Source organism: Nyctereutes procyonoides, unplaced genomic scaffold (genome assembly GCF_905146905.1).
Source record: "Nyctereutes procyonoides isolate TBG_1078 unplaced genomic scaffold, NYPRO_anot_genome, whole genome shotgun sequence".
Classification (NCBI taxonomy): Eukaryota; Metazoa; Chordata; class Mammalia; order Carnivora; family Canidae; genus Nyctereutes; species Nyctereutes procyonoides.
Window position 1 is genome coordinate 81,804,320 of NW_026575146.1, and position 19,091 is coordinate 81,823,410.

General features: G+C 38.6%; 1 protein-coding gene across 1 annotated transcript in view; it reads right to left on the minus strand.

Annotated features, from left to right (window-relative positions):
- Nucleotides 1–4,505: 4,505 nt before the first annotated feature.
- Nucleotides 4,506–19,091, minus strand: part of LOC129500136 (uncharacterized) — a 56,485-nt gene continuing 41,899 nt past the window's right edge. Inside the window, exons 14-16 of the mRNA XM_055310261.1 lie at nucleotides 15,111–15,237; nucleotides 14,141–14,239; nucleotides 4,506–7,300 (exon numbers count right to left, since the gene is read on the minus strand). Of these exons, the coding sequence (XP_055166236.1) occupies nucleotides 5,607–7,300; nucleotides 14,141–14,239; nucleotides 15,111–15,237 (1,920 nt within the window). The 3' untranslated portion in view covers nucleotides 4,506–5,606. The remainder of the gene's footprint in view (nucleotides 7,301–14,140; nucleotides 14,240–15,110; nucleotides 15,238–19,091) is intronic.

Genomic DNA, 19,091 nt, shown 5'->3' on the forward strand with positions numbered 1-19,091 from the left:
TTCTTTTCTAGAAATTCCATTTGTATCCTCCATATTTGTCCTCATTATGTTGTAGTTTTAAAAATTCTTAACCTATTGAGCATAACAGCTTTAGTAATTTTATACTGATACCATTTCTCCTGCCATTTCAGTTGGCTGATTGATTTTTCTTTTCTGGTTTTGTGTCTTTTTTTTTTTTTTACCTTCTTTGTATAGATACTGGACATTGTGAAATTTACATTGTTAAATGGTAGCTATTGTTACATTTCTTTTTTTAAAAAAGATTTTTATTTATTTATTCATGAGAGATACAGAGAGAGAGAGGCAGAGGGAGAAGCAGGCTCCATGCAGGGAGCCCGACATGGGACTCCATCCTGGGACTCCAGGATCACACCCTGGGCTGAAGGTGGCGCTAAACTGCTGGGCCATCGGGTCTGCCCCTATTGTTACACTTCTTTTAGAGTGTTGAACTTTGCTCTGTAGACAGCTAGATTACTTACTTGATTCTTTTGAAACTTTGAAAAAGCAGTTTAGGACTGGTCTAAAGTGCTTTAGAGGTAGTTCACCTCTACTCCTATTGTGTGACTCTTCTGGGCTACCTATCAAATGGTATGGGTGATCATCTGGTCAGAATTAGAGCATCTCTGCCATTTGTCAGCTCTGGGCATTTTACAACTTGCAGCTCTCTGCACTTTACTCAGTCTTGTAGAACCACACTCTATGCATGTACTACTTAATATTAGGAAAGACTGAAGAGGACCCTTTCACACATTTCTGAAATTCTCTGCACAGCTTCCTTCTCTCTAGAACTGCTCTGCAACTTCCAGACTCATCATTCTCTTTAATCTCCATCTTCTCAACACAGACCAGCATACTCTGGGATAACCTTTCTCGTTATTGAGAATGTATCTCCAGGTAGAAAGTTGGTATGATCACAGTACTCTCTTAATTTGTATCTCTTTTGTTGGCGATCAACAGTCCCTGTTTAAACTTGTCATTCCATCATGGCTCCAAAGGAAGTCCTTATTTTTTGCTCCTGGTGATGTAATGGGGAATGAACACTCTCATACATTAATGATGAGAATGTAAACTGTTTCACGTTTTTTTGGCATAATTTGTTAAAATTTAAAATGTACATGTAATTTGACTTAGCCTAATCTGTAGGAATATACTCTGTAGAAATAAAAACACAAACATGCAAGAATAAGCATATAAGGGCATTTATTGCACTGGTTTGTAGCAACAAAGAAATAACCTGAATACTCAGTTTGCAGGGGAGTAGGGAGGATATATCATGACATTGCTGTTACTATGTTCCTGTAGGCATTTTTAAAAAGTCAGAAGAGCAAGTGTACAAGAGACATACCAACAAAATGCAATGAGCAGATGTCTTCTAAATCCTGAGTCAAATAAAACAACTATAATCATTAGTATCTGAAAAATTACCAGATATTAAGTCCTTATCTGTTCAAGATACATACTGAAATATGTAGAGGGGAAATGCTAAAATATACTGGTTTGGCTTTAAAATACCCCAGCCAAAAATATTTGGAAGGTTAACAAGAAAGATAAAATAAAAGTGATTATTAAAAATATGTAATGCTGTATGTTATCTATACTGGATTTAAAATTAAAAAATAAAAAATAGGGGTGCCTGTGTGGCTCAGTCAGTTAAGCATCTGCCTTCAGCTCAGGTCCTGGAATCGAGCCCTACATAGGGCTCCCTGCCCACCAGGGAGCCTGCTTCTCCCTCTCCCCCTGCTTGTGCTCTCTCCCTTTCTCTTGAGTAAAGAAATTAAATCTTAAGAAAAAAAAAAACAAAAAACTATGTGATGGGTACATGGCTGTTCTTTGTACTATCCTATTTTCGTTATATGTTTGAAATGTTCTATAAGAAAAAGCTAACACTGGGCAGCCCGGGTGGCTCAGCAGTTTAGTGCTTGCCTTCAGCCCAGGGCCTGATCCTGGAGACCTGGGATTGGGTCCCACGTCAGGCTCCCTGCGTGGAGCCTGCTTCTCCCTTTGCCTGTGTCTCTGCCTCTCTCTCTCTCTCATGAATAAAAAAATAAAATCTTAAAAAAAGAAAAGAAAAAGCTAACACAAAATAAAACAAATTAGTGGGTAGTTATCCCATTGAAACGTATTTTTTTTTAGACTCAAATATGGACCATATTTGAGAACAGAAGGAAACATCATAAGATAAAAACCAAAGTTTTAACAGTAGATGGGTGGGAGGTAGTGAATGTGAGTTTTTAATTTGCACTATTTCTTTGGTATGGGTTAAACTTTATTATGTAACTTTGTAAAAGAAATTAATGACCTTTGAAAAGAATTATATGCATGTAGGGGAAATAGAGCTTAATTTTGAATGGGTGTGATGGTATCAATATATCTTACCAACGAAAGCAGTGTAGCAGTTACTTCTGTTTGTCTTTATTATTTGATTAGTGTACATTCCTATCCCCTCATTATTACCTCAATAGGAAACTAAGTTTCAATTTATGAAATAAATATAAAACGCTGAGATAATTAATATTCATTCAAGTTTCACATTAAACAACCTCATAACAACAGCATAAAGAATAAAAACCTAACTAAATCAATCTAGATGTTGAGGGAATAGGGAAAGGGTTATGAAAACTTGAGGTAGAACAAAAACTACTACACCACCTACCAAATTTAATTAACTGCCATAATACTGTAAATTTCATCTTATAATTATTCCTTTTGGTCAGCAATGGATTTCTCAAAGTGTGTTCATAACCCAAAGATAGTATGTTGGAAGAGAAAGCATTCATGGTCAGGACTGGGAAACAATGGTAATATTTTCTTTATTGGAGGTCTTCTCACAACCTTTTAATTTGTCTTGTTCAAAATGGAATTGGCCAGTAAGGGAATTTGGTTATGCACTGTAGTATGCAATGAGACAGAACCCTCTTCTCCAGTGATATTTGGAGATTATTATTTCTTGAACATATTTTGGGAGAGTCTGGTTCGGGGTATTTTCTGCTAATATGCAAATATGTTACATGCCAGATGTATATCAATGACTTACAACAATGCAGCAAATGTTTTACTTACATTATTTACATTTTCTTTAAATTCAGTGTGGTGATGATGCCATAGTTTGTCCAGTATGAGCGGGGAATGCATGGCTGCATTAGCTAGCATCACAGTTGTTACTCTAATGATTCACCAGAGGGAGTTCTAATAGTTCTCAATCTTTTTTTTTTTTTTCACTTTAAAAAATGGAAAATTAGCATTTGAATTATTTTTTTGAGACAAAGTGTAAGTGCATAAGCTGGGGGTTGGGGGGAGAGAAAAGGAGGGACAGAGAGAGAGGGGGAGAATCTCAGGAAGGCTCCATGCTCAGCACAGAACTCTATGCAGGGCTCAATCTCATGACTCCAAGATCATGACCTGAGCCAAAATCAAGAGTCAGACACTCAAACAACTGAGCCATCCAGGTGCTCCTGGATTACAATTCTGTAATATAAATGTAAAACCAGTGTCTTTCAGAATGGGGATAATGAATAGTATTAAGTTGTGAAGACAACAGAGTGGGCTGTAGATTTATTACAGAGAATTTAATAGAAAACAGCTGAGTGCATCACATGTAGAAAAGGTAAGTATTGTTTTGGGAACTTATGTTTCAATTATTCTAGCAATGGTTTTTATTTTACTTTTATTATTATTTTATTTTACTAATTGTGTCCATTATGTACTAATACAATTTATTATTTATTTATTTTTAAGACATATATATTTATTATTTATTTATTCGAGAGAGAGAGAGAGAGAGAGAAAGGCAGAGACACAAGCAGAGGGAAAAGCAGGCTCCATGCAGGGAGCCTGAATGGGGACTCGATCCTGGGTCTCCAGGATCACACCCTGGGCCAAAGGCGGATGCTAAACCGCAGAGTCACCCTGGCTGCCCCAATTTATTTATATCATAGTTTCTGTTTCTTGAAGTGTAGAAGGAAAACATAATTCATACTTTATATTTAAAATCATTGCATGCACAATCATATCTGCTAATTATTTACACAAGTTTACTGGGTTTTACAAGTTTTATATTATTCTGAAATCTCTGAGAGAAATCAAGTAGGTGGTTTAAGCTGAATTTAAATTACATCTGGGAAAACTAATCAGGACATTTGAGTGGGCTGGAAACTTTATTATTTTTCCCATTTAAAATAATGCAGTGTAGGGATCCCTGGGTGGCGCAGCGGTTTAGCGCCTGCCTTTGGCCCAGGGCGCGATCCTGGAGACCCGGGATCGAATCCCATGTCAGGCTCCCAGTGCATGGAGCCTGCTTCTCCGTCTGCCTGTCTCTTCCTCTCTCTCTCTCTCTGTGTGTGACTATCATAAATAAAATAAAATAAAATAAAATAAAATAAATAAAATAAAATTACTTTAAAAAATAAAATAAAATAATGCAGTGTAGACTCTGAAATTTGGGCATCTGAAAATTCACTATTCAACAAATTATCAAGAATAGATTAGGTACAGATAATGAGAAAAAAGCCATAGTTGGTAAATTTTGATTTCTCATTTAAGACTAATAATTGCATATATATTTTTCTTTTTTTAGTTTTTTTCTCTTTTAATGGAGCTACCTGGCTATCATTTTGTTGTTAAATTATTTTTCCCTTAAAGTTGTAATTAGAAAATGTGAAATAACAACTTCTGCTTTTGGAATTTGCTGTTGAAAAATCACCTCTCCCTGATTTTATAAAAAAGCTTTATAATCTTAAAGGGATTTCTTCTATAGTTTGTTTGCAGTATGAATTATCTTGTGCAGCAGAATTTATGAGCTCTAAAATGGAGAGCTTCCTGCCTTTTTTATATTCTAAAGTTTCTGTCATAGAATAAATTATCTGGTATTCATAAAGGGATGGATGGTAAAAACAAAACAAAAAGGGGGGCATCTGGGTGGCTCAGTTGGTTAAGCATTTGCCTTTGGCTTGGGTCATGACCCTGAGGTCCTGGGATTGAACCCTGCCTCCAGCTCCCCACTCAGCTCTGCACTCTCCTGCTCCCCCCGCCCCTGCCTGCTCACTTGTGTGCTTGTGCTCTCTCTCTCTCTCTAATAAATAAAATCTAAAATGAAACAAAATTTTTAGAAAGGAGATAGATGATAATAGAATGCTTACATCTTACTGTACTCAAAAATACTCTTACCACTTGACTTCTCCAATAGCATATAATAATGATGATAATAACAGATGAAAAAAATAACAGATGAGTATCAGATACTGTCCAAAGAGAGTTGCATACATTTAATCATTTTTAATTTAATCAATGTGCTATTATTCCATTATTTTACACAAAGAAACTGAGGCACACAGATTAATTTCTCCAATTTCACAGGAAATGGTGAAATAGAGATGGTGCTCAATAAGGAATATACTTCAGCATTACATTCCAAAGCTATATAGATTCTTAAAAATGTTTAATGGGTTCCAAAAGTTATTTCTGCATTCATTATTACAGATTTTCTAAAAATGAGCTGATTTTTAGCACAAGCAAAAGGATCTATCACTACATTCACTATGAACATAATATGGGTTCTCTAACATTTCAGAAGTGTTGAAGCCTTCTATTAAATCAAAATCAAGGCTTTTTCAATTATGAAGCCTCATATGTTGAGTAAGTTGTGAATGACGTCTAAAGTCTTTACCACATTGAACACATCCATAAGGTTTCTCACCGGTATGGATCCTTTGATGTAGAGTAAGTTCTGAGCCACGACTAAAGGCCTTCCCACATTCCTTACATTCATAGGGTTTCTCACCGGAATGAGTTCTTAGATGTTCAGTAAGATGTGAGCCACGAACAAAGGCCTTCCCACATTGCTTACATTCATAGGGTTTTTCACCTCTATGAATTCTTTGGTGTTCACTAAGTTGTGAGCCATAAATAAAAGCCTTGTCACATTCCTTACATTTGTAGGGTTTCTCACCTGTATGAATTCTCTGGTGATATGTAAGTTGTGTGGCACGAAAAAAGGTCTTCCCACATTCCTTACATTCATAATGCTTCTCACCATGAATTTTCTCATGTTGGGTAAGATATGCACCACGAATAAAAGCCTTTCCACACTCCTTACATTCAAAGGGTTTCTCACCTGTATGAATTCTCTGATGTTCACTAAGTTGTTTGCCACAAATAAAGGCCTTCTCACATTCTTTACATTTGTAGGGTTTTTCACCTGTATGAATTCTCTGATGTTGAGTAAGATTAGAATTAGAAATAAAGGCTTTCCCACATTCTTTGCATTTATAGGGTCTCTCACCTGTATGAACTCTCAGATGGTAAGTTAGTTGTGAGCCACGAAAAAAGGCCTTCCCACATTCTTTACATTCATAGGGCTTCTCACCTGTATGGATTCTCTGATGTTCATTAAGTTGGGAGGCACATAAAAAGGCCTTTCCACATTCTTTACATCTGTAAGGCTTTTCACCAGTATGAACTCTTTGATGATAAGTAAGGTGTGAACCAAGAATAAAGGCCTTTCCACATTCCTTACACTCATAAGGTTTCTCACCACTATGAATTCTCTGATGGTAAGTAAGTTGAGAGCCAAGAATAAAGGACTTCCCACATTCCTTACATTTATAGGGTTTTTCACCACTATGAATTCTCTGATGGAGAGTATACTGTGAACAATAACTAAAGGCTTTTCCACATTTCTTACATTCATATGGTTTCTCTCCTGTATGAACTCTCTGATGTTCAGTGAGCTGTGAACCACGAATAAAAGCCTTCCCACATGCCTTACACTGATAAGGTTTTTCATTAGTATGAATTTTCTGATGTTGAATCAGATCAGAACTACGACTGAAGGCCTTCCCGCATTCCATACACTCATAAGGCTTTTCACCATTCTGAATCCTCTGATGCTGAATATAGGCTGGCTTTTGGCTGAAGGTCTTCCTACTTTTCTTAACTTCAGAGTGTTTTTCTTTATTATGGCTTTTCTCATGTTGAGTAAGGCATGACAGGTAGTTGAACACTTGTTCACATTCCTTACATTTGTATAATTTTTCCTTGGTAGGATGTATCTGATAAAGAGTAGGTGACATAGAATGGCTTTGAGTGGCCTTTTCGCCACAGGTAATTTTCATGTGCATGTGAAGTCCTTCCTGACTTCTCTGTTGACCCTCAAACATTCCTTTGCCCTTCGTAGTATCTCTAAGACCATTGCAATCAAAGTTATGACTGAAAGATTTCCTCATATTCTCCCCTTGCAGTGATTCCATTTCATAAGCTCCCTTTTCTGGGGATGACTTTATGATCTTACAACTGGATTCCAAGTCTGGAAGATAACAAGAAAGCAAATTCCTGCTGTTTTGGTTTACAAGGAGAAATGAAACTTTTAAGCCTTCTAAAGTAAAAATGGTAGATAAAATTCTTATAAGAACAGAATGGCTCAAGCAGTGCTGAAATATTTTGTGCAATTAAAATAAAAGACACTAGGAGAAAACACGGAATAAAGGGAGTTTATAGGGAGGAAGTTAATTAGAAAAATAGTCTAAGTGTGTTCTCAGACTTTGGAGGTGGATTAGAATCCAACCATGGAAGATTTTAATAGCAAAAACTCTCCCATGGAAATATTTGATCAAATGTAGATATCCAGTCTATCAACAAGTCCTATTACCTCTCCTATTAAAGTTTATTGAGTATCTGACCACATCCGCTACTATCACCCTAGGCCAAGCCACCTGTCTCTCAGAGTAATAGCCTCTTAACTGGTCTGTTCTTTGAACTATGCCCATACAATTTGTTCTTCACACAGCAGGCAGAAGAATTCTTTTAAAATTCTTATCACAGGGGATCCCTGGGTGGCTCAGTGGTTTAGCGCCTGCCTTCGGCCCGGGGCGTGATCCTGGAGTCCTGGGATTGAGCCTCACATCAGGCTTCCTGCATGGAGCCTGCTTCTCCTTCTGTTTATGTCTTTGCCTCTCTCTCTCTCTCTCTCTCTCTCTCTCTCTGTGTGTGTGTGTGTGTGTGTGTATCTCTCATGCATAAGTAAATAAAATCTTAAAAATAAAATAAAATTCATATCATATTACTCCCCTGTAAAAATCTTCCCAGATCTTATTTTATCATCTTAGAATAATATCCAAAGTTCTTACTTATTATGGCACACTTGAGTGTAGTCTATGGGAGTTTGCCCTACTTTGATTCATCTCTTACCACTCCTAATTATTCATTTTGTTCTCACCACAATAGTTCCTTGCTGTTCAAAAATGCTAGGCATATGCCTCCATGTTTACCTTTTGGAATGCTCTTTCCCCAGATATCTGCATGGCTTGCTCTCTTCTCTCACTTCAGTTTTCTGCTCAAATGTCACATTATCAACACACCCAGTATAGAATTGCACCTATATTTCATTTATTCACTAATGGATATACTATTTTTAAAGCTGGTGCGTTGTCTGTCTCCCCCATACTTAATCAAAGCAATGACTTTGCTTCATTCTCTGCTTTATTTCTAGTGCCTAGGATCATTATTTGCACATTATTGACATTCACTATTTGTCAGCAACTTTAAAAATGCAAATTTTCCTTCATTTATCTATCTCTCCAGATGCTGCTGGTATAGAAAAAAATTGAAAATACAGCTTAAAACATTTCAATGGTTTACTCCTTGTACTTCCAAATAAAATCCAAATTCTTGTTCATGGCCTAAAAGCCCCTGCATGATCCATTCCTTGATTACATTTCTGACCTCATATTGAGCCATTTTTATCCTCAGAAACAATGCTCAAACCCTACTGGCTTTATTTAAGTTCCTGGAACATATCAAATTCTTTCCCATTTCAGACTCTTATATGCTGTTCCATCTGCCAGAAATGCTCTCTGCATGGCCAATTCCTTTATGTCTGAAATGTTTTAATGTAAACGGCAGCTGCTCAGAAAGACTACCCCTGAAAACTCTAATTGGGTCCATGCTTTCTCTTAATCTCTATATCTGTACCTTATTCCTCATTCTTGTTTCAATTTTTACAAGTCTAGAATTATATTTCATTTATTTATGTTGATCCTCCTACTCTCCAAGCTTTACAAGTTTAGAAAAAATATGCCTATTTGGCTATTCCCCAGAACATAGAAACCATATACAGTATTTTCTTTTTCCCTTATATATTTTTTCAAGTCTTCCTTTCCAATACATTCCACTTAAGGCCAAATGTTCTCATATTTCCCAGAAAAGCATCTTTATAATATTCTAGAAATAGTGACAAGCTCACACAATAAAGAAACTTTTAGGATGCCTAGGATGCCTAGTGGTTGAGTGTCTGCCCTCGGCTCAGGGCATGGTCCTGGAGTCCTGGGTTTGAGTCTCACAGTACACTCCCCAGAGGGACCATGCTTCTCCCTCTGCCTGTGTCTCTGCCTTTCTCTGTGTGTCTTTCATGAATAAATAAATAAATTTTAAAAAGAAACTTTTATGTTGTTCTGAACAAAAATTTATAGGTATAACTTTTTTTTTAAAGATTCATTTATTTATGATAGACATAGACATAGAGAGAGAGAGAGAGAGAGAGAGAGAGAGAGAGAGGAAGAGACACAGGAGCAGGGAGAAGCAGGCTCCCGATGCCGGGAGCCCGATGTGGGACTCAATCCCTGGACTCCAGGATCACGCCCTGGGCCAAAGGCAGACGCCAAACCGCTGAACCACCCAGGGATCCCCCTAGGTATAACTTTTAAGTGTAAAAGAATACTATCTAATATGCCTGGAGTGTGAGGCATAGTCTCTGATGACACTGTACCTAGGCTGTAGAAAGTAATAGAGGATGATATTAAGAAAGAAAATCAACATAAATCAGTAAGATCGAGTTTAAACAGTCTTTAGAAATGAGTCAGAGAGGAGCATGGGTGGCTCAGGTGGTTAAACATCTAACTCTTGATTTCGGCTCAGGTCATGATCTCAGGGTCATGAGATCCACCCCCACACTGGGCTCTGCACTGGGCATGGAGCCTGCTTAAGATTCTCTCTCTCTCCCCCTCTGCCCTTCCCCTTCTAAAATTTTTTAAAGAGAAATGATGCAGAAATCTAAGGAAAACATGCTTTCGCTGAAAAGCAGAATGAAATTGTAAACAAAAATAAAAACAAAAAACTCCACATAGCTCAGTTAACATCAACTCATGTCAACAAAATGTATTGGGATAAGAGTATTTGGCTTTTACTTTGTTTTTGTCAGAGAAGCACAATATGGTTTACAAAACCCTAGGAAAGAACCCAACTGGAGTATGTTGATTAGAGGAACAGTGTAAGGGATCAAATGAATCCAGTTTAGACCCAACTGTTCTCCATGTTATAATAACATGATTAAATAGTTCTTTTTGTTGTCATTAAATTAATGGAAGAAAAAAATGAGAAAACTGCAAAAGAGGTGATGGCTAAGGAAGACAAAATATCCTGAAAAACAGAAATCATTTTAGGAGGTCTCTTTCATTTTGGCCGTGCCCCTTGCCCCTCATCTCCTGCTGAATTAATCTCTGAAATTCCTCTTGAATCTGTTGCCTTATCTCAATCCCTATCTACTATCAACACTCAGAGAAAGCCAGAGCACCTCTTGTGTGAAGCAGAACAATAACCTACTCAGTCATGTCCTGAGACTCTTTCTTCTAATTTCCATCTGGCAGTCAAAAGTGATACATTAAATATGTAAATTGTCCTATTTCACTGTCCTATTTAAGATTCTTCATTAGTTTGCAAATGCTTTGGAGACAAAATTCAAAGATAAGAAATACATGCTATATTATGATCAAACACACACATACATAAAGCCAATAGGTCAGGGAATTATCTTTGTTACATGGGATGCGTTCTGATATTTAAAAATTTTTTCTCTTCTGTGTTATTTTATTTAAGAAACAAAACAAAATGATAAAAATAAATGCTGCTCATAACCCACCAAGTCGGGATCCCTGGGTGGCGCAGCGGTTTGGCGCCTGCCTTTGGCCCAGGGCACGATCCTGGAGACCCGGGATCGAATCCCACGTCGGGCTCCCGGTGCATGGAGCCTGCTTCTCCCTCTGCCTGTGTCTCTGCCTCTCTCTCTCTCTCTCTCTCTCTCTCTCTCTATCATAAAAAATTAAAATTAATAAAAATAAAAAATTTTTAATTTTTAATAAAAATTAAAAAAAATAAATAACCCACCAAGTCATTTTATTTATTTATTTATTTATTTATTTATTTATTTATTTATTTATTTATTATTTGAGAGAGAGAGAGAGAGAGAGCACACAAGTGGGAGGAGGGCAGAGGAAGAGGGAAAGAATCCTCAAGCAGACTCCCCACTGAATGCAGAGCCCACTGACAAGGCTCTATCTTAGGACCCTGAGATCATGACCTGAGCCAAAATCAAGAGTCAGACATTTAACCGACTGAGTCACCCAAGCACCCTCACCAAGTCATTTTTATAACCCCTAGGAGGTTCAGCCTGGTCTAGACCCTGCCAGACTCTCCAAACTCACACCTGGCACCATTTCCTTATGAGGCTCCAAATATAAGGGCCTTCTTAGGATACCTCATATTGCACCAAGCTCCATTCTCCTATTGCCCTCAATTCGTTGTTGCCTTTGCCAGGAATGCTCTTCTGTCTACCCTCAGCCTCCCTACCTGCTTTATATCCTTTCAGGGTTCACCTGAAACTTTACGTTCCTTTGCGATTCCTGAAAAGCCGTCCCTAATCCCAGATTCCAGCAATGTTGCACCTGTAATTCTCTCTTATATTAAGACAGCCATTCCACCCACTACAGCCTATAAGAGAGGCCCCTCTTGGATGTTGGTAAGACCTCCATATTCTGCTATTAATGCTGGCTTCTCCCGGAAAGTCTTGACTTCTTTACACTCTTAGTCCAACAATGCCACTACCCTTAGGTTATAATAGGCATAAGTACTCATCTTTCCCAAAGAAACTACTCTAGGACCAATCCTGTAATTCTTGACATTTCTAGGTATCCCAATATTCCTGGAAAGCCCCAGGTTCCTGCATTCTTGTTCATCACTAGGACTCTCATCCCATTTAGGTCTAGACATCTTTTATTGTGATGCAGTGTTCTCTTGTACTCTAACCAGGAGGCCTTCAGGAATTCACAGTATACGTTCTGCAAATACTCTGTAACCTCAGCCTCCCTCCCTTCTATGTGTTCTCTTCACCTCTTGCTCTGATTGCTACCTTGAGCACACTGCTTCCCCTGAAGCACTGTTTTCCTTTACCTCACTCCATCTACCCTCCCTCACAGTAGACATACATAATAGACCTTGTCATTTCCAATTATGGAAATACTTCCAAAATCTCAATTTCGAGTAACCATCCTTTGTGATCACTACCATCCATATTTCCAGATCACTTACTCTTGTACATGTCTCCAATATTTATCTCCATCTTAAAGGCTCTCCTTTGAAATCAAAACAAAACAACCTCTTTGATTCTCTGATTTACCCTGCAGCTCCTATTCATTTACTGTACTCCTTCCTGGTAAAACTTTTCAAAAGAGATGTCTGGATTTCCTGTCAATACTCCCCCCACCTTCTCTCCCACCCTCGTAACTAACATTTTTGCCATATTTCCTTCCAGGCTTTTTTCCTTTACTTTTATGCAGTTGAATTAGCACTCCATATACAAACTTGAATCATACTTCTTAGTCCTCTATTTATACTTTTGAGAATTCCTCAAATGGCCCTCAACACTTCCTGGTGAGTTAAATCACTTTCCCACAATAGTTTTTATTGTTGTCTTATTTCTTCTCTGTTCTCTTTTTAATCCTCTACAATCAGGTTGTTATTCCTCTCATTTCTAAACCTACTCTGTCTGGGTCTCTAGTGCCCTTTGTCTTGCCAAATCCAATAATCAGGTCTCATCCTTCATCTTACTTGACCTCATAGCAGCATCTTTCACAGTTAACCACTTCCTCTTTATGTTTGCCACTTGGCTTCCAGTCCTCTGTATTCCAGATTGCATCACAGACCACAGGTTACTTAAGTTACTCCTTAATTTCCTTTGCTGGATCACTATCCTTTTCCCAACTAAATGCTGGAATGCCTTATGGTTTAGCCCCTGGACTTCACCTTGCCTTCCATCTAGACCAATTCCCTCCATAATCTAATCTAATCCCATAATCCAGAGATTAACCTTATATTTATTCCTCAGTCCTACCATCCCTCAAGCTTTTAAATGCTTATCTAACTTTTCTATTAAGAATATCTAATGGCCATCTCAGACGCATAACTCTTGACTTTCTTCTGCAGGCTTCCAAACTCTGATGCCTTTACTTCCAATCCTTCAGCAAATCCTATTAATTGTACCATCAAATATAACCAGAATATAACCCATTTTCATCACTTTCATATATTAAACCCCATTCTAAGCCACTCTTATCTCTAATGTGGACTCCTGAACAAGACCTCTAACTGGTCTTCCTGCTTTCATTCTTACCCTCATTCTCTATAAGCACCCAGAGTGATCTTTAAACAAACATCCCTTTACTCATATGCACAAAACCCTCCAACAGCTCCTTATCATGCTTGTAATAAAATCTCATTCCTTGCCTAAATGGCCTTATGTGATCTGTTCTCTGCCTATTCCTCTGACTTCATCATTAATTTCTACTTTTACTTTTCTTATTCTAGCCACACTGTCCTTCTTGCTGATCCTCAAATAAGTGAAGTTCAGCATCTCCTCAGGGGCTCTGCACTTCTGTTCCATCTGTCTAAACACACACTTTTTTCTCTTTTTTTTTTTTTGCATGGCTAATTTCATTCAAGCCCACATTCAATATTACCTCCTCTGAGAGATCGTCCCTGATTTTCCTAATCTAAGAACATAGCAAGCTCTCAACGAAGTTGATGGCGATACCAACTCTATTAAAAAAAATAAATATGAGGATATCTCTGGAAGAAACCAAAGGTAGCTTCCTCATTAAAACAAAAAGGGAATATGAGGGAGGAAGAGTGGTAAATGTGAGTTGGAAGGGAAATTCCTTTTGGAAACTCACATTGATATAACCTTCCTGCTGAGATCTTAGACTTCTTTCCACAGGCCTTTGAAGAGAGCTTCACATAAACATCTCAAAGTGGTGCCACCTCACAGATCAGTTGTTATTATTAGCAAGAGCTGCTCCTATGTGACTAACTCTTTATTCACCTGAACTCCTTCTTCTTGTCATGGCTCTCATCACCATCCAGGGGTCCTTCCCTTGCTCCAATAAAGAAAACACATCTGGTTTAGGGATCGAACATCCAGCTTAAAAGAAAAGAAATGGGATATGGTCATGGTATGGGAATCCCAGATTCAAATCCAGTCCATTGGTCATCACATAAAGACATTGAAGGAAATGATAGAAGAAAATGTGGAGGTCTGAAGATGAGAAGTAAGGAAGGTACACAGTGGAGCTGTCTACTCCTGTTAGCTAGGATACAAGGGGGAAGTTATTCAAATAAGAGGGCTTAAAGCTATCAGCAGAAGGGAGGAAGAGAAGGGACAAAAGCAGGGAAGGAATGTGTCTTGTTTTGCAGAACCAACAGTTCCAGCTGAGAAGACCCCTACATAGGTGTTTCACCTGGTAGACCTTTGCTAAGTGTGTCCAGCCCAATAGCCCCTTATGTGGGAGTCAGTATGAGCCAGAAGGGAGCTGAGGACCTGTACAGAAGCCCACTTGAGCTGACCTGAAGGTATTTTCAGCTTATTATAATACTAAGACCTTGTCCTATGGGTAGAGTTTTCCACCATTTTTTGAACATACAAGGTACACACTGGCACGCTGAAAAGCCAGATGTGTGCAACTGAACCAGAGTGCCTATATGAGCCCCCTGCCCTCGCCCCCTGATACACTGCACAAAAACTTCCTGTACTAACCCCACAGGGAGATGGTGCTTTCAGAGTGATATCCTGGTTTCCTTACATGAAACAAGTAATAAAAAGTTCTTTGCTTTCAATGTTTCCTTGGGTTGTGCTCAATTTGGTGCACCCCAAGCAGTGGACTACTGGAGTTCGGTTACCCTTCTATCTCCAAAAAACTCAAACCTTTCCTTAGGGAAGAGAAATCAGAAAATGATAATGAAGGAGGCAGAAAATATGGGAGACAAGTTTTGCATATTGAAGAAGATGATCTTACCTAGTGAAATCACGTTGCTGTAGTTCTCCAACATCACATCCCTGTACAAGTCCCTCTGAGTGGAGTTAAGGCATTCCCACTCTTCCTGCGAGAAGTCGATGGCCACATCCCTGAAAGTCACCAGCCACTGAAACAACAAATCCATTTATTATCGGTAAAAATATGACAATGACTTTGAGGTAAAATGAGGAAAGAAAGAGAAGGGCTTGAAGGAAAGGGATAACACAATAAATAGGCTGTGGCTGAGTACCTTGTAACATTAAAGGAAACTAGGTGCCTCAACTATAGTGTCAACATGATCCTTGATCAGTCCTACTGTTGCATAGGAAAACAAAACTTACTGTGTATAATAGGATAATTCTATTATCCAGAAAAGTCCAAGAATACAATACAGATGAAGTTATCTAATTAATGAATGCAGATTAAATGAAATAATAAATGGAGCTACACAGCATATTAAGCTTTCAAATTCTCAAAAAATAATAAATTCTCAATAAATATGAGTTCTTTCCTTCTTTTCTCCCCTTAAAGTAAACAAATTTAATGAAATGTTTCCAGATTTTTAATAAATCTCCATCTAAAACATAGAATTTGGCGGGTGCCTTGGTGGCTTAGTCAATTAAGCATCTGACTTTGGCTCAGGTCATAATCCCAGAGTCCTGGGATCAAGCCCTATGTGGTCAGGGAGTCTGCTTGGGATTCTCTCTCTCTCCTTCTGCCCCTCCCCCCCCCCACTTGCATGTGCACATGTTCTCTCTAAATAAGCATTAAATAAATAAATAAAATCTTTTTTAAAAAAGAATTTTTGAAGATTCAAATTCTTTAAGTCACAATATTATGTCATAGAATATAATTGACATTTCCACTTTATGGATGCAATGATCTTCCTGTTTTGAGTATTTCAATTTCTAATTTTCAATTAAATTCTCTAATTCTTTCAATTAATTCTCTAAATTCTCTAATTAAATTCTCTTTGAGCCCTAAGAATCTATAATTTTCAAGAGAATAGGCGTCTGGAAGATTTTATTTCTACTTCCTTTGATGCAAGCAGATGGATGCCAATCCAGGTGCTATAGGCATCACTGACACATTCTTACCAACTTCAAGGTAAACCTGCTGCTCATCCTCATTGGTTCCTGGGCAAGAGGGTTGTGCTGAATAGACTAACAGCCTCCCCAAATATGTCCATATCTGAATCCCTGGAACTTTTGAGTATGTAACCTTATATTACAAATGTAGATGTGATTAAGGATCTTTAGATGGGAAGATTATCCTGGGATATCTGGTTGGGCCCAATGTAATCATAAGAGTATTTTAAGTGATAGATGCAGGCAGAAGGGTCAGAGAAGGAGATGCAATAATGACAGCAGAAGTCAGAATGATGATTACTGGCTCTGAAAATGGAAGGAAGCCATGCGCCAAGGAATGTGGGCAGCCTCTGGCAGCTGGAAAAATGCAAGGAAATAGATTCTCCTCCAGAATCTCCAGAAGAACACAGACCTACCAACACCTTGATTTAGCCTGTAAAACCAATTTCACTTTGACCTCCAGAAGTATAGATAATAAATTTGTGTTGTTTTAAGTCACTAAGCTTGTAGTAATTTGTTACAGCATCGACAGGAAACTATATAAGAGGCAAGATCTCTTCTTCTCAGAACTAAGTTCCCCACCCATTCTTTTTTTTTTCCCCAAGATTTTATTTATTTATTCATGAGAGACACAGACAGAGGCAGAGACATAGGCAGAGGGAGAAGCAGGCTCCTCACAGGGAGCTGGACACAAGACTGGATCCCCAGGACCCCAGGATCACACTGAGCCGAAGGCAGATGCTCAACCACTGAGCCACCCAGACACACCCACCCCATCCATTCTTTGTTTTTCCCCCCATCCATTCTTAAAAGCCTCGCAGAACATGTCGTCACACACTGAGACTTGGAAGATCCAGCAGAAATGCTTTCACTTCCAAGTGGGAAACCTAGGTTTGTAGAGATCAGTTTGCCATGTGTTCCATATAACTACCTCACCAAACCATTATACTAATACTGCTCTTAAGGGGAGACATTTCTGCTTCCTTAGGACTCCTGGCAGAAGACTTTGCATGTAAAATATGTAGAATGAACTGAAAAAACACCTAAACACTGTCTGGTGAGGGGAAAAGCATTTAGAGAAGAATGGAGCTCTTTGCTAAGATCAGTCAGTCACTGAATGGAAAAAATTGGGGAGCAATGATTCCCTTAGGCAACTAAGGCAGGCAGAAAATTTTGGGATAAATAAAATGTGGTGTTCACACAACAACTGATTGCACTTCAAGAAGGAAAAATGAAATAGCAACTCACATGGGGCATGTTTTTTAGAACTGTACTGTCAGGACTGATCAGTTTTCTGGGTTCTTCTCCTGGAGATATGCAGAGTCCAGAGAAGGCAGGGCTGGAGAGGGAAAAAGAAGCCATGAGATCAGGTCAGGCTTGCCTCAGAGCCCACAAAATAAGCACCATGGAACCAGCTTTATTTCATCTCTTTGAGGGAGTTTAGAAAAATCTTAGCCTACCCACATATCCAATGGAATACACCCGAGACAGTAGGAATTCAGTTCAGGCTTCTCCTTAATCCTCATGCTCAACAGGAAGTCAGAGGGTGCTAGTTTTCCAGGGCACCTCACATCTTTAGGATAGGGATTGTGGGGTACAATCCCACAAGGCTGCTCCTAAATCCAGAAGCCAATCTGAAATCCCTGGCTATCAGTACTTCTGACCAATCAGCTATAAATTGGGGACTCCCACAACCCCATCCTAGGTTTTATACTTTGCCAGGATGGCTCACAAAACTCAAGAAGGTAATCTACTTACATTTATAATTTGTCATAAAGGACAGTACTCTGGAACAGACAAATGGAAAAGATGCATAGGACAAGGTATTGGCTTGGACAGGGGCATGCTTGAAGCTTTCCATTCCCTGGGAGTGCCACCCTCACAATAGCTCAATGTGTTTATCAACCCAGAAGCTCATGGTATCTCCAAGTGCAAGAGTTTTTATGGCCATTTACCTCCAGTGCCACCCACCCTTTTCCTAGAGGTCAGTGGATGGGTTGGAAAGTTCCAGTCCTTTAATCACTTAGTCTTTCTGGTGACTCCAATCCCTTCTGAGACTAGGGGCCCCACCCCAGACACTTCATTAGCATAAATTCAAGTGTGATAAAAAGGGGCTTGTTATGAAAAACAAAAGACACTCCTATCACTCAGAAAATTCCAAGAGTGTTAGGAGCTCTGAGTCAAGAACTAGGGATAAAAACCAAATATAGGGCAGCCCGGGTGGCTCAGCGGTTTAGCGCCTGCCTTTGGTCCAGGGCGTGATCCTGGAGACCCGGGATAGAGTCCCACGTCAGGCTCCTTGCATGGAGCCTGCTTCTTCCTCTGCCTGTGTCTCTGCCTCTCTCTCTCTCTGTGTTTCTCATGAGTAAATAAAATAAAATCTTAAAAATAAATAAAATAAATAAAACAAAATAAAATAATAAAAATCAAATATATTATTGTATCACAAATACTACTGCAAATTTTGACATACCAGCAAAAAAAAACCCTGCCAGCATGTTAAAAAACAATCATGATTATGTGGGACTTTCTCTGTAATAAAAAGATGGTTTGACATTCAAATGTCAACTAATAGAATCCACGATGTTATTTGTTCTATGGAAGAGAATCATACTATCTTCACAAATGCCAAAAAATTTCACAAAATTCACCACCCACGATAAGGACACAGTAAGAAATAGGAATTGATGACTATTTTAATGATAGTAGGGAAAATTGACATGAGTGGAGCCATTTTAAAATGAAGCAAGAAGGACCACTCCAGAGAATCTGCCTTATGCCTCTCTGTTTGGAGAATAGGTCCTGATCATAAGACTGATGGTTGTGGACTTTCTGAAGATATAATCAGTATTGATTAGTGTATAACCAAGAGTAGTTTAGCCTTTTTTCCTCC